This window comes from Haliotis rubra, unplaced genomic scaffold, assembly GCF_003918875.1.
Source record: "Haliotis rubra isolate DU_JTF1 unplaced genomic scaffold, ASM391887v1 Scf16, whole genome shotgun sequence".
NCBI classification, from domain to species: Eukaryota; Metazoa; Mollusca; class Gastropoda; order Lepetellida; family Haliotidae; genus Haliotis; species Haliotis rubra.
This window is the reverse complement of record NW_025765558.1, coordinates 2,314,878-2,329,806: the sequence shown is the minus strand read 5'-3', so window position 1 is coordinate 2,329,806 and position 14,929 is coordinate 2,314,878. Positions and strand designations below refer to the sequence as shown.

The following is a 14,929-nucleotide window of genomic DNA, read 5'->3' as shown; positions in this document are numbered from 1 at the left end:
TTGAATTAGGACTTCCTGTATCACACAGGAACAGTCATACATGTTGCCTCTACTAACACTCATGAATGCCAGGATAAACAAGGAATAGATTGACTGAGATCAGATCAGGGGCAGGTATTTGTCTTGTGGTGAGTAGCAGTGGGTTCTACATTCCTCTGACTGATCTCATCTTGTCTTCATCATCAGACTGCAGAGCTGAGGCACATGGGAGGGATGAGCAGAGCTATAAATAGATCTAGTTGTTCCAGACAATAGTCCCACATGGAATAGGTTTTAGAAGGAGGATATTGTTGATGGATAAGTCGATCCCATGGAGTAGAGAAAGTATCAGAAAGTACCATGTTCTATGAATGGGGATGGAAATGTACATAGCGCCATGAGCAGGCAATGTGCCTGGATATGAGCGGCATATAAGCTGGACAATTACTATTACTATTCCAGCTGTAAGACAGGGGTGGAAATAACTTTAAAATTGATAGTGTACTCGGGACAGTGGCACATGTAAAGTCACTTGCCCTGATAATGTTTCCACTGTACCGACCGTTTTCTTGCTGATTTTCTAAATAAACAACATAATTAACATTGGTAAGTCAACTGGACACAGTACAGTGTGATATACAAATTTGCTTGCCCGACAGAAAAAACACTGGACTCGGACGTCGGGCAATGGGTTATTTCCACCCCTGTAAGATCATGTTTGCCACTGCCATTGCAACCAACATGAGCACCAGCATGAAAATGAGACAGTTCTAAAAATAACATAGATTTGAACACTATGTAGGGACTGTTGAAAAATGAACTGAAAATGTTTGGCTATTAGATTTAACTTCAAATAACATTTTTTGGTTTTTAATCAACTACCTCAAACCTTAAACTGACATGGTTTATCTCCTTCAAGATTAGCATGAGGGTCGGTAGGTTGGTCGGTCGGTAGGTTGGTCTTTAGGTCGCATAACTCCTTCAGAAAGCCTGATTGTTTCCAAAGTGTCTTTAGGAAGCATAACTGTTTTCAATTCAATTCACTTCAGCAGTTGAGTTGGTTGATTGAATGACTGATTGAATGAGTAGATCTGAGTGAGTGAGTGAGTGAGTGAGTGAGTGAGTGAGTGAGTGAGTGAGTTGAGTTGAGGTTGAGTGAGTTGAGTGTGAGTGAGCGAGGTTTAACATATGTACATATCTGGGGAATCTGACCCAGGCCGAGGAGTGAATGAGTATTGCTTAACCCCACGTCAACCATTTTGCAGCTATTCATGGCAAGCTCAAGCTGGATGGCTACATATCTGTTGAAATGTTACAATGTCCCATATCTTAAAGGAGTAGTTCCCTAAGAAAGGCTACATGCCTGATGTGATGTCCTAGATCTTAAATTAAGTTAAAGGCACAGTTCACAGAAGAAGGCTACATACCCGTTGCAAAGTCTCATATCTGTAAGGAGAAGTTCCATGAAAAAGGCTACATACCGGTTGCAATGTTCCAGATCTTAAAGGAGCAGTCTGTTGATCCACTGATGACAAGACGGTGGTGAGGTGGCTTGCCAGCCAAATAACCTACAAGAGATTCAGCTACGTCACTAGTAGTTCAGCAAGAGTATTGAGTTGACTTGACACTTATTTCAAAAGTATTTAATTAATATTTCAAAAGTATTTTATTAATACTGTCTGGCTAATGGATAGCCAAACATCTGGCACGTCTTAGCCATTTATCACTCTGATGAGTGAGTGTGAGTGAGTATGGGTTTACGCCGCTTTCAGCAATATTCCAGCAATATCCTGGCAGGGGGGACACCAGATATGGGCTTCCCACATTGTTCCCATGTAGGGAATCAAACCCGGGTCTTTCGGCATGATGAGCGAATGCTTTAACCACTAGGCTACCCCACCGCCCCATTATGATGAACCCAGAATGAAACATAAATTGATAGTCATACAAAAAGTCACTAAATTCAGGAACATCTAGGGGAGATAACTCTGCATGTTACATTACTAGTCAGCATGTGTTCCCACCCTCAAACACTACGCTGCATCCAAGCTGAGTTTAGCTGTGACAGCAACAAATCCACTATGTGATTCCTAGCATGAATATTAAGTAACAAATACGAATAGTTGCTAATGAATACAATAACATTAACATTATATATATATAATAACAAGTCATCAGCTGAAGGATCATTCATTATATTCAGTGAAGCAATAACATAATTTATTACTATATGGTGAGACATAGCCAGTGTTATAATTATATATATATTATGTGCACATGTGCACATACAACCTTTGCCTAGCAACCATGTTTCTGTATTTCGTTGTCTGTGATGTCCATAAACAATTGAACCTGACGTCAATCAAGAGGGCTGTCACACTTGCTTTCCGCGTTTTACTGCACAAATTTACATGAATAAAATGGATAATAGAGAAATTGTAACACTTGAGCAAGTGTATCATATGACATATATGAAAATTATGCATTTTCACAAAATTTCACACTCGTTTCGTATAAGTCGTATGGCACACTTGCTCATGTAATAATCTCTATTTTACCTTGATATGATTTGACCATGTTGACAGTGTTGATTTATCATGACAATGACATGTGACCACTTTACTGTCAAATTAAATATATAAGATTCTAGTAAACATGTATAACTAATTGAATACATGAATGTTTACGGTTTTATTCACTGATTATGTGAGTGACAGAGTGAGAGAGAGAGAGAGAGAGAGAGAGAGAGAGAGAGAGAGAGAGAGAGAGAGAGAGAGAGAGAGAGAGAGAGAGAGAGAGAGAGAGAGGTAACTGTAGCGATTTTCTACAGCTTTTAGGCTAGGGACTTCACACATTATACCCATCTGGTGCATGGAACCCGGGTCCTTGGCATGACGAGCGAACGCTTTAAACACCAGACTACCCCTCCGCACCGTGTTTGAGTATGGGAATAACAACATTCAGCATTAGTTTTAGAATGACATCCTGTCTTCTAGAGTTCAAATGGCTATGTATATATTTTTATATACATTATTCATCGATGATTATCAAGAACATTTCACATGCCTCAAACATGAGGGATGAAATGAATGACTGAAGTGTCCATGCACTGATAACGTCTCGGGGCTGATGAGGTTAATGCTGCTTATTCACATATACTTATATGGGAGGAAAATCTTAATCAATGCTATAGCAGTATATGAAATAAGGCCTGTCCGACCGCCCGAGACGGTCTACATTTCTGATGGACGGTCTAAATTTACAACTAGCCAGCCCGATGGTCTGCTAATATTTTTTTAGACGTTCCATACATCTGAGTAAATTCACCATATTTGGTCTGGTTTAATCCATTTATGGCTGGTAACATTTTGAAGTAGCCAGCCCTGATGTCTGGCTGGATTTGGGGCTTATTTCATACACTGGCTATAGTGGTAACTCTGTTTTCAGGGCATTATCATTTATAGAAGCCCTAGGTCTTCAATTAACTGCCCGACAAGGGAGTGCAGTTGAAAAGACCGTGGGCTTCTGCAAATGATAATGCCCTTAAAAACAGCGGTACCCCTATCATAGCTTAAATGGAAGGAATTTGTGTTAAAACAAGACAAAACAGTATCATAAATTTAAGTTTCCTTCAAACAACTCTCAACGGGCTCTTGACCCAACACTGTTAGGTCATGAAACAAGATTTATGACATTATGCTGTGACGTCATTTGACATCAGAACTGATAATGGCCCGTCGTTAAGGAATCAGTGGGCCATTATCATTTGCAGCGTCCCGCTCATTTCTGATAACTAGAGGGCGGTTTCATGATAATTCCATCCATTTGTGCTATAAAGGTCAGATACAGCCTGGGTATGCTAGTGATAAACCAGGAGTGAGTATAGACAGATAATAACAATATCAATAGATAACGTAGATAAGACTTTTAGACAGACCGGATTTTTGTGAAGCTTGTTCTGACAACAGAAACACAGTTGTCACGCTGCCAGTATGTCCTCCAAGGTTTCTGAGTTGTCTCCCTTCCTCAAGATCCCATACTTTCAAAGTCGTGTCTCGACTGAAGCAAATAAAATTCTGATAATGTCACATATCTTTCAAGATATCCAATGCAACAAACTGGCCTTGATCTTGACATTGACATTGTCAGAGCACTATATAGACTAATAGTACACAGGTTTTATCAAGGAGTGATAAAACTGAATTAAATCATGTGAATTGATAATGTAAGTAAGTGAGTTTAGTTTTACGCCACTTTTAGCAATATTCCAGCAATATCACAGCAGGGGACACCAGAAATGGGCCTCATACATTGTACCCATATGGGGAATCGACGTGACGAGCGAACGCTTTGACCACTAGGCTACCCCACCGTCCCTGATAATGTAAGACTTCTATAAGAACAAATCCTGTAATAAAAAAGTTTAATTTTGTCCTACTGGCTTTAGAAGTTGGAGGAACATGAAGACATGAAACCTTATTACCAGAAATTCTTTCTTCTTCCTGATAACGAAACTAAACTAAAAGTTCCTAATGACGTTTAAGGTCAACTTCATGCCTCTTCATTAGGTGAAGGGCGGTGGGGTAGCCTAGTGGTTAAAGCGTTCGCTCGTCACGCCGAAGACCTATGTTCGATTCCCCACATGGGTACAATGTGTGAAGCCCATTTCTGGTGTCCCCCGCCGTGATGTTGCTGGAATATTGCTAAAATGGGCGTAAAACCATACTCAGTCAGTCATAAGGTGAACCACAAAAGATGAGAGTCATGAAGGAACCCTGAATATCATTACAACGAATAAAGAAGTCAATTAAATGATACTCGGCTCACACGGAGCTCTGTACAAGACATTTCTGACCTTGCTGTAGTCTTTCGTACAGACCCTGAAGCAAATATATTCAAGAAAGCCCATGCAAGTCTAGAAAATGTGGCAAGTCTAGATTTCCTCAGCTTCTGAAAATGAAGAAAGTCTCAGGGCTCCTTTTCATTATATATATATTTTTTTTACTATGAACTTTTTTCAGTAAGATATGTTCATTTCAGAGACTAGTTGTAAGTCTAACCTTGCTGTTACAAGGATTCTTCCATCCACTACGAGGTCGTTGACAATGTCGCTGTGGTCTGGATACTCCCGAGATGAAACAAAACGAACTCTTCCATTTCTTCCTCAAACTGTGAATAGGATCTTGAACATCTGTCAATAACAGAGTAGTGTGTTAGACTATTAGAGTCCCAGGGCAGTTTCTAAATATAGATCTTGTCATGAGATACAGTGGAATTGGGTTAGGATGTAAGACGGTGGTGATAAAGTGAGTGAGTGAATAGTTAGGATTTAAGGCTGCCTTGAACAGCAGGTCTCAGAGATTTACCACTTTGGTTAAACCCATGAGCATTGGTGCTGACAAGTAAACACACACTACTTGGCAGAGTGCACCCCACTACTGAGCTCTATCACACCTCACCACAGAGCCCCAAGCACACCTCAGAACAGGGCACCAGCATACCACCACAGGGCCCCAGCACACCACACCGCAGGGCACCAGCATACCTCACACAGGGGCCCCAGGACACCACCAGCACCAGCCACCATACCACAGGGCCCCAGCACCCAGGGCAGCATGCACCACCACAGGGCCCCAGGGGCCCCAGCACACCACACACAGGGCCCCAGCACACCACACTACAGGGCCCCCAGCACACCACCACAGGGCACCAGCACACACACCACAGGGCACCCAGCACACCACACACAGGGCACCCAGCACACCACACACACCAGGGCCCCAGCACACCACACACAGGGCACCAGCACACCACACCACAGGGCCCCAGCAGCACACCACCACAGGGCAGGGCCCCAGCACACCAGCACACCACAGGGCCCCAGCACACCTCACCACAGGGCCCCAGCACACCTCACCACAGGGCCCCAGCACACCACAGGGCCCCAGCACACCCACAGGGCCCCAGGGGCACCCAGCACAGGGCCACACAGGGGCACCAGCACACCACACACAGGGCACCAGCACACCACACATGGGGCACCAGCACACCACAGCACAGGGCACCAGCACACCACACCACAGGGCACCAGCACACCACACAGGGCACCAGCACACACCCATCCCCAGCAGGCACCAGCACACACCACAAGGCCCCAGCACACCCCACCACAGGGCCCCAGCACACCCAACCACAGGGCCCCCAGCCCCAGCACACACCACAGGGCCCCAGCACACCCAACCACAGGGCCCCGGCACACCCACCACAGGGCCCCAGCACACCGTACCACAGGGCCCCAGCACACCCAACTACAAGGCCAGCACATCCCACCACAGGGCCCCAGCACACCCCACCACAGGGCCCCAGCACATCCCACCACAGGGCCCCAGCACATCCCACCACAGGGCCCCAGCACACCCTACCACAGGGCCCCAGCACATCCCACCACAACAGACCCCAAGTACACCCAAAGGACTGTCCTTTTTGTACTCCCCATCACTATGCCCATATACATCCCTTCACCTTCTCCCACAATGAAGATTTAGAGAAAAAACTGTTGAAGAAATAATACCTACCCCATTTCTTTTTCTTCAGTGCTGTTTTCTCTGATGTCTGTTTAACAGCTGGTGGTTCTTGCTTCTTAGGAGGGTTCTCTTTCTCAGGGCTGTAGAAGCACAAGACAGAAATTATATGAACAGTTGAAAACATACATGTGTATATAAAGAAATAGTATCTCAGCTTCTCTTCTATTGGCTCTCGTTGTCTGAACAGATGGTGAAGCAACATCACAACTAAATATTGTATTCTGAGATATATTTGTCCTTTGTTCGACCAATGTCCAGGGCCTAGATTTTCGAAGCTCTCTTAGAGCTAAGATAGTCGTAAGTGCCATACATTAACATTAACTTACAACTATCTTAGCTCTAAGACAGCTTCGAAAACCTAGGCCCTGGTTCATATGTATCATACACAAATCGGCTCAAAATATACTGAGTTATAGAAACATATTTTCATCTCAAGCCTCTGCAAATACTGACGTGAGAGCACACTGAACTGTCAATAAGGAGTCAAAAGGGAAGCTGACTGGCGAGACAATACTCATTGTCTTTGACATGAAAACAAACAAAAACTCTAAAAGATTAGTTTCTTAGGTCTCACTTCCTCACACATACAGTCAAGTCTTGTTTATCCGACATAATCAGTTGCACAGCAAATAGTCGGATTAACAAGAATGTCGGATTATTGCATTCTGAGTATAGATCACGTTCATGGTCCAAAACAGGACAATCGTGATTCACGTTAAGTGTGTGTGTAAATAAAACTAAAGATAAAACGATAATTAATTCAGATTTTCAGGTCCTTTTATTGCTAATTTCAATCTTTGATCAACGGGACTAATTACTGTGTGATTACGACAGTCAGTTATTAATTGAGCCTGTCGGAGTCTGAACGTTGGACTACCAGATTAACAAGACAAAATTGTGTTGATTCAATTTGTTACCGACCAAAGCCTCGAATAAAGCCGAATGTCGTATAACGAGCCAGTTTGGTTTTACGCCGCTTTTAGCAATATTCCAGCAACATCACGGCGGGGGACACCAGAAATGGGCTTCACACATGTACCCATGTGGGGAATCGAACCCGGGTCTTCGGCGTGTCGAGTGAAGAATGTCGTATAAACGGAGGTCGAATAAATGGGACTTGACTGTAAATGATGAATTGACCTCAGAAACCATGATAATATACAGCGGTTATGTTGCACATGGTCAAAACTTCTGGTACGTTCATGTGTTCAGAAGTCCCTTGTAACAATTATAAGCAGATAAAGGCTGAAAAGAAGTTAACATCAATTCTTTCATTCTATTCATAAAAGATTAATTATAGCATGAAAATTTAACTATTGCAATATAAAAGATTCTGGTGTTTGTTAAATCCGTTTGAGTAACATATACAGTGTAAGCTCTCAAAATCGGCAGCCCTCCAATCCGGCATGCTCTCAATATCGGCACTAGAATTTGGTCCCGGCAGTAGATAGTTAATTTATTATCATTTACATGCACTCTAATCCGGCGTCAGTCTGTTCCATATTTCGGCACAACAAAGACCGCCCAAATGACTGTTTGTACAGTAATTAACGCACTCTAAACTGGCATCCGGTATCTCGGCTCTCCTGTTGATTGGCTGATTGGCTGAACGTGCATTAACAATACACTGGATTACCATCTGCATTAAGCTTATTGATGTTGCCAAGAGTATGGATAAGGATTAGGCCTAAGTAGGTGAGGTAAATTGGTGAGTAACACATGTCTCTTGTATTGTAAATTAATTGTCATGTCGTGCAATTTGTCAGTCGCTCACCATGTCAAGATCAAGAATATGATGACTATCAACACATTGTTCAGTGGTATTTTACTGCACACGGAAGATCATTCTCAGGTTGATATGGGAAAAATATCTAAACGGGCATGCCCTCTATACTGCCATTTTTTTGCCGGTGCCAACCAATTCCGGTTTAGAGGGCTTCCACTGTAATATTTATTACCAGTAGTTCATAAAATAATAGGTGCCATGTATGCAGGTCTTTGATCTCAACTCTCCATTCTACTTGAGATTCCTAGGGATCAAGGGACATAACTCTATACTAGAATTAGATTTCTGTCTGCTGTCCAAACAGAACTCATATCTCGTTTAGATGGTTTCTTCTCAATATCAAGTATTTCTACGTAGAGTCAAGAATAGGACTACATGGTATTACCGGGATACCGGTATATCACAATACCCTTTGCAAACAATATGTATTGCAATATTTTTTTCTGAGAACCGATATACTAGGTAGAAAGCATATGATCAGATATGAAGTGTTTAGGGACTTATAATGTAGAAAATAGGGTTGACATGCACAATTAGTGTCACTCACTGTCAAACACTTAAGTTCCCAATATAACATAATACGTATCGCAATATGGGTACCTGAATTGCAATATACTGCAACATAATTTATATGCCAATACACAGCCCCAGTCAAGAATATGAATTATTTCTGTTTTAAATAAGTAACAAAAGACAATGTATCAAACATACCTCTGTTTAACTTCTGGCTCTGTTTCCATGGCAACATCCTCATGATCACTGTCAGTGGGATCCGTGATGCCCGTCATTTCAGCCTCAGTCTCTGTGAAAGTTGACCAATCATCCGAGCCAAGTGATGATTCCGCGCAGGAGAGTTGAAGGAGTCAAGTTTACCAGCATCCTCATCGTCGGACACCTGAGCCAGGTATTCCTGCAGCCTCTCCCGAAACTGGGACTTCTTTCCAATCTGAATGAAATACACCAAAGAATGTATTTTTTAGCATTAACATATTATTCTATTCTTTTAATGACTTGTACGAATTACATGGCTCATTCTCCTGAAATGTAATGGCAACTTCCTGTGCTGTGAACATGGACAGAAGAACATCTTGCTTGAACACTCTTGCTCAACACTAGCCTCAGCCCTCATTCTCCTGAAATGTCATGGCAACTTCCTGTGCTGTGTCCCCCAAGAACAGAATAACACCTTGCTTGAACACTTTTGCTCCCCACTAGCCTCAGCCCTCATTCTCCTGAAATGTCATGGCAACTTCCTGTGCTGTGTCCCCCAAGAACGGAAGATCATCTTGCTTGAACACTCTTGCTCCACACTAGCCTCAGCCCTCATTCTCCTGAAATGTCATGGCAACTTCCTGTGCTGTGTCCCCCAAGAACGGAAGAACATCTTGCTTGAACACTCTTGCTCAACACTAGCCTCAGCCCTCATTCTCTTGAAATGTCATGGCAACTTCCTGTGCTGTGTCCCCCAAGAACAGAAGAACATCTTGCTTGAACACTCTTGCTCAACACTAGCCTCAGCCCTCATTCTCCTGAAATATCATTGCAACTTCCTGTGCCGTTTCCCCCAAGAACAGAAGAACATCTTGCTTGAACACACCCTTATGTGGAGCCCATTACTGGTGTGCTCCGCCTTGATATTGCTGGAATAGTGCTAAAAGTGGCATAAAACCACACTCATTCACTTACTCAGTGTTTGCCATGATGCAGAAAACCTGCGTATTTGACACACAAATTATCTCAAATACACAGTAAATTCATTGTTGATGCAATGCTACTGGGCCCTTAGTTCAGATAATCTAAACCTCTAAAATTAAATGTTTGCCAGTTAACTGCTCAGTGGTGAATGAATACCTGACCTGCCCTACCTTGTTTTTTGTCGTTCTTAAACAATCACAGATTTCAACAATTAATGAACCTGTTTTCGTTGATAATGACAAGGCTATTATATTGCTCTATTTTGTTCCTATATTCTGAAATTAATTTGATAAAGTACACAAGAATACGAAATATGACATGTCTTGGTTTTCCATTTGGGGATATGAGGAGTTTCAAGTTATAAGAAGTGATGTACAACAGTGACAGAGCAGTTGGTTGGTTCTTTAGCACCAGCAATATTCCATCTATATGGTGGTGGTCTGTAAATAATCGAGTCTGGACCAGACAATCCAGTAATCAACAGCATGAGCATTGATCTACGCAATTGAGACATGATGACATGTGTCAGCCAAGTCAGCGAGCCTGACCTCTCGATTCCGTTACAGTGTTCACGAATAGTGTCTGACCCTCTGACAAATCCGGCAGATTCGCCAACGGTCTGATAGAAGTCTACAGCCCACCGGCCCCAGTGTCCGACTGTATATTTCACAATGACTTTGACTGAAGTTGTTATATGTGACATGTGACACTTGTTTGCTGTTTATTTTATCTTAATTTTTCTTATGTTTGTTAATAATTTCAATGCCAATTATAAGAAATGTTAAATCTGAAATGTGTGTTTAATTTTATTCCATGGGTCCTGTGAATTTTCAATGGGTCAGACAGACATCTTAAACTTACAGGACCCAATGTCCTGTTACTTTGAAACACCATTCGTGAACACTGCCGTTAGTCGCCTCTTGTTACAGGCATGCATAACTGAAGACTAATTCTATCCTGGATCTTCACGGGTCTGTCAGAGCTGAGTGAACTGAGTTTAACGCCACTTGGACAACAAGCCTTTTCTCCATTGCTTAGTCTAGACACTGTAATTAATACCATGTGTGAAACAGCCACACTGTCCCTGGGTAATTAGAGATAACCGTTAACCGCTGGTTTGATACAGATAACAAAATATGAGTGAGTGAGTATAATTTTACATCACTTTTAGCAATATTACAGCAAATGGTATTCACAAATTGTACCCATGTGAGGAATAGAACCCGGATCTTCAGCGTGATGAGCATGTGGCAAGCCTAGATTACTACAGTTACAGTTTTCTGAAATGAAGAAAGTCTCTGGGCTCTTATTAATTATATTTCATGAATATAATTTGGGAACTTTTTACTCTAATATATGTTCAGTTTAGCGACTATGTGTTACTGTTAGTCTACACTCCGTAGCACTAAGCACATATCTGAGAACATCGTTTTACAAGTCATGCTGGATGACCTTTCATCCAACCATTGAGAATGTCACTCAGTAGACTGTGAAAATGAAAGAATGAATGTGTAGAACCATACAACATTGAAAGGTTTACTCATGGCATACTGTACAGTTGAAGTCTGTATGGTAGTCTGTCTCACGGTCCCTGAACCACATTATTTTCCCCACTGTCTAGCCCTCCCTGCAATACTAAAGTCCTAAATGAAGCAAGTCTAGATTCCCTCAGGTTCTGAATCTCCAATCTCACTGGGGCTCCTTTCAGTTTACAGGGAATCATTTGTTTCTGTAAAACTTATGTACAGTCGAGCACTGTTGTGTCGAACTCTGATAACTCGATATCTCAGTTGTCTTGATATAACATCTCGGTCCCGGCAAAATCCTTCATAATTTATCATTATTCAAGTTCTTTTAACTAGACACGGATATCTCGATTCTCGGATATCTCGATATAATTTCATGGTCCCAACCAGCCAAATTACCCTTATAACTCGATATTTGCAAAGAATCTAGATATTCACCTACCTTTCATGGGCAAGTATCCCTCTGAATTGAGGTTGTTTCCACACGGTGCGGCATGAACCAAAGGGATGCGGTAGTGTAAACTAATTAGGGCTAATTGAGTTGAAGGTGTCACTTGTTTGTTATTTAATTAGGATTAATTAAGAAGGAATTAATTAGGAAGTACTCACTGTTACGACTAAACACTACTGATAAGGGGTTATAGTTTCGAATCAAAACATACTGAGAAGAGTTTTGTTTTCTTTCATAGTGATATGTGATGATATGCCCTGGTCGGATGCCTCGAAGTTCGGATAACTCGATATTTTTTTCCTGGTCCCATGAATATCGACACAACGGTGCTCGACTGTATATTCAGAGACCAAGTGTTAGTCTAGCTGTGACTAATTCCAAATGCTAAATCAACTGTCTCTCACTTCAGCTGGATAAACATTTGAAAAGGAAGAGGCTTCAGTAGCCAGTGGGAAGTACTACCATACAGCCATCTGTTAGATATGTTGGAATTTCTTTTTTCTTAAATTTTGAAAGAAGAACTTTTTGGAAATATTTTTCAAAAGTGTCGTCTGGAATGGAAGTCATGATTTTGAAACTGGTGCCATTAAGATGAAAAAGCTGCTTTCTGATTGGCCAAAGTCAAATTCCTATTGGTAAATTCAATGCTTGTTTACACTTTGACATATTCCATACTGACAGATGTGGTGCAGTACTGAAAGTGTATACCATATTCATATATTATTTACAGAATATATTTCTGTCCTGTGACCTTCACCTTTTCGTGACATTCACCAAAAATTCTTTACGGATCTTTGAAAGTGAGTGAGTGAGTTAAGTTTTATGCCACTTTTAGCAATATTCCAGCAATATCACGGCGGGGGACACCAGAAATGGCCTTCACACATTGTTCCCATGTGGGGAATCGAACCCGGGTTCTCGGTGTGATGAGCAAACGCTTTAACCACTAGGCTACCCCACCGCCCCGGATCTTTGAAAGACGTCTATGACAGAATGACATCTAACATGGTCTAATGCTAATGTTAGTGTCTTTTTGTAGTAGTCATGAGAAACATTTTGTCTTTTATCTGCTGGTATGTGCAAGAAGTTTCAAGCAATAGAATGACACAAATGTGTTTAGGTATTTTCTTATACAACACACTGAAAGATGTACAAAACAAATTGACACATATTGTGTTATTATTTACACATTTCACCCTGGTAAAAAATTATGAACTAAGATCCCAGGGTTTTATCTCGACTCACACATCCTGGGGACCCCCAAGTATGGGGGTCTTGTGAAGTAACGGTGTAGAGAACTGTAAATTTTGATAATTTCTTTAGAACCAGGAATGAATCATTGATAATGTGGTCTGGTGGATGAAATAATGCATCTAACTGTTCTGAAAGAAACAACCAACACCTAGCAAAGTCATAGATGTGTTGTTGGTACAACAATAATAAATAATAAACTAGATATTTATATAGCGCCTTTATCCAGGACTCTGCTCAAAGGCGCTCAGTTATATGCTCTCGTGAAGAGGAATGTTTTCAGTTTTCCTCTGAAGTTCCAGATGGGGATGTTTGCTCAAGGTTATTATCATAATTCAAGATTATTTTAAAATTGTAAGTTAATACTATATTCAATAAAAATATGATATAAAATGATCGTCTTCATTATGGGTACTGTTATATGCCAAATATATGTCACTCCTATAGAAAGCAAAAATATAGTTATAACAACAGAAATATCATAAGAAATTTATGTATATTGAATGCAGGCTAAAGCCTGAATATTGGTCTCTCGGTAGGTGAAGTTCTTGAGTGAGTGAGTGAGAGTGTTTAGTTTTACGCTACACTCCAGCTATATGGCGGTGGTCTGTAACTTATCGAGTCTGGACCAGACAATTAAGTGATCAACAGCATGACCATCGAACTATGCAATTGGTATACAATGACATGTGTCCATCAAGTCAGTGAGCCTGACCGACCGATCATGTTAGTTAGACTTAAATAATTTTATGTAATTGAGATAATATTGATTTAACAACTCTTGTTTAAATAATGTTGAAAATGGTGTGGTGAACAGGTGAACACTTCTAATAAGACACATATTGGACACATATATAAGACACATAAAATTGTATGAGACACATATTAGACACATATAATGCATAGAGTTTTGCATCATAATCAGTGCATTGGTGAGAAGTGAAGCATACACGAGTCAGCGATTCAGTGAGTCACATTAATCAAAATTAAAGGTTGAACACAAGTGGGGATAGTTACTCATGGTATCAAATTTCACATCAAAGTAAAGTATCATATATAAATGAAGTATAGGATAGGACATGATCGCGTTTTCTTAACTCTACCAGCATTTTTCTTGAATAACACTGGCCACAGATGGATGAAAACAACAAAAACAAACTCTGCTTCAAACAGCAGTAGAACAACAATGACGCTTCCGAGACTTCAAAAGTTCAGTCATAGAGATGTTCAGCCACAGCTGACATGGGAATTGTACGGAATTGTTCCGTTACTGTTTCATATTAATTGTTCTCAAAATAAGCAATAGAATATACATATTTCAGCTTTTAAACTGAACCTTACCAAATGACTCATTTTGCATGGTTTGGTGGTTACACATTTTCATCTGCATCGGTGCCATTGAATGACGTGTCCTACCATTTTCAACCTCAAAGAGCAAACGCGGCTTTCATTTGTACAAACCTTTAGGCGCTCCTCTTCGGAAAGTTGTCTGCCTAGTCTCTCGAGGTTTTCTATTTGTCTCAGTTTCTTCCTAAGTTTCCTAATTTGACGAGCCAAGCTGATACTCATGGAGGGAGCCGACATGTTTTCATTGCCCGTATGTAATTTGGGGAATTCCCATAAAGGGAAATAACTCTATTATTAGGCGATGATTTCT

The 14,929-nt window shown here is 41.2% G+C and overlaps 1 protein-coding gene across 1 annotated transcript in view; it reads right to left on the bottom strand.

Moving 5' to 3' along the window:
• The window catches only part of LOC124271321, an 83,301-nt gene extending 68,437 nt beyond the window's left edge, over positions 1 to 14,864 (bottom strand). Inside the window, 8 exon segments of the mRNA XM_046706417.1 lie at positions 1,461 to 1,547; positions 3,917 to 4,038; positions 5,040 to 5,142; positions 5,439 to 5,656; positions 5,897 to 6,287; positions 6,555 to 6,643; positions 9,135 to 9,295; positions 14,734 to 14,864. Of these exon segments, the coding sequence (XP_046562373.1) occupies positions 1,461 to 1,547; positions 3,917 to 4,038; positions 5,040 to 5,142; positions 5,439 to 5,656; positions 5,897 to 6,287; positions 6,555 to 6,643; positions 9,135 to 9,295; positions 14,734 to 14,856 (1,294 nt within the window). The 5' untranslated portion in view covers positions 14,857 to 14,864.
• Positions 14,865 to 14,929: the final 65 nt, after the last annotated feature.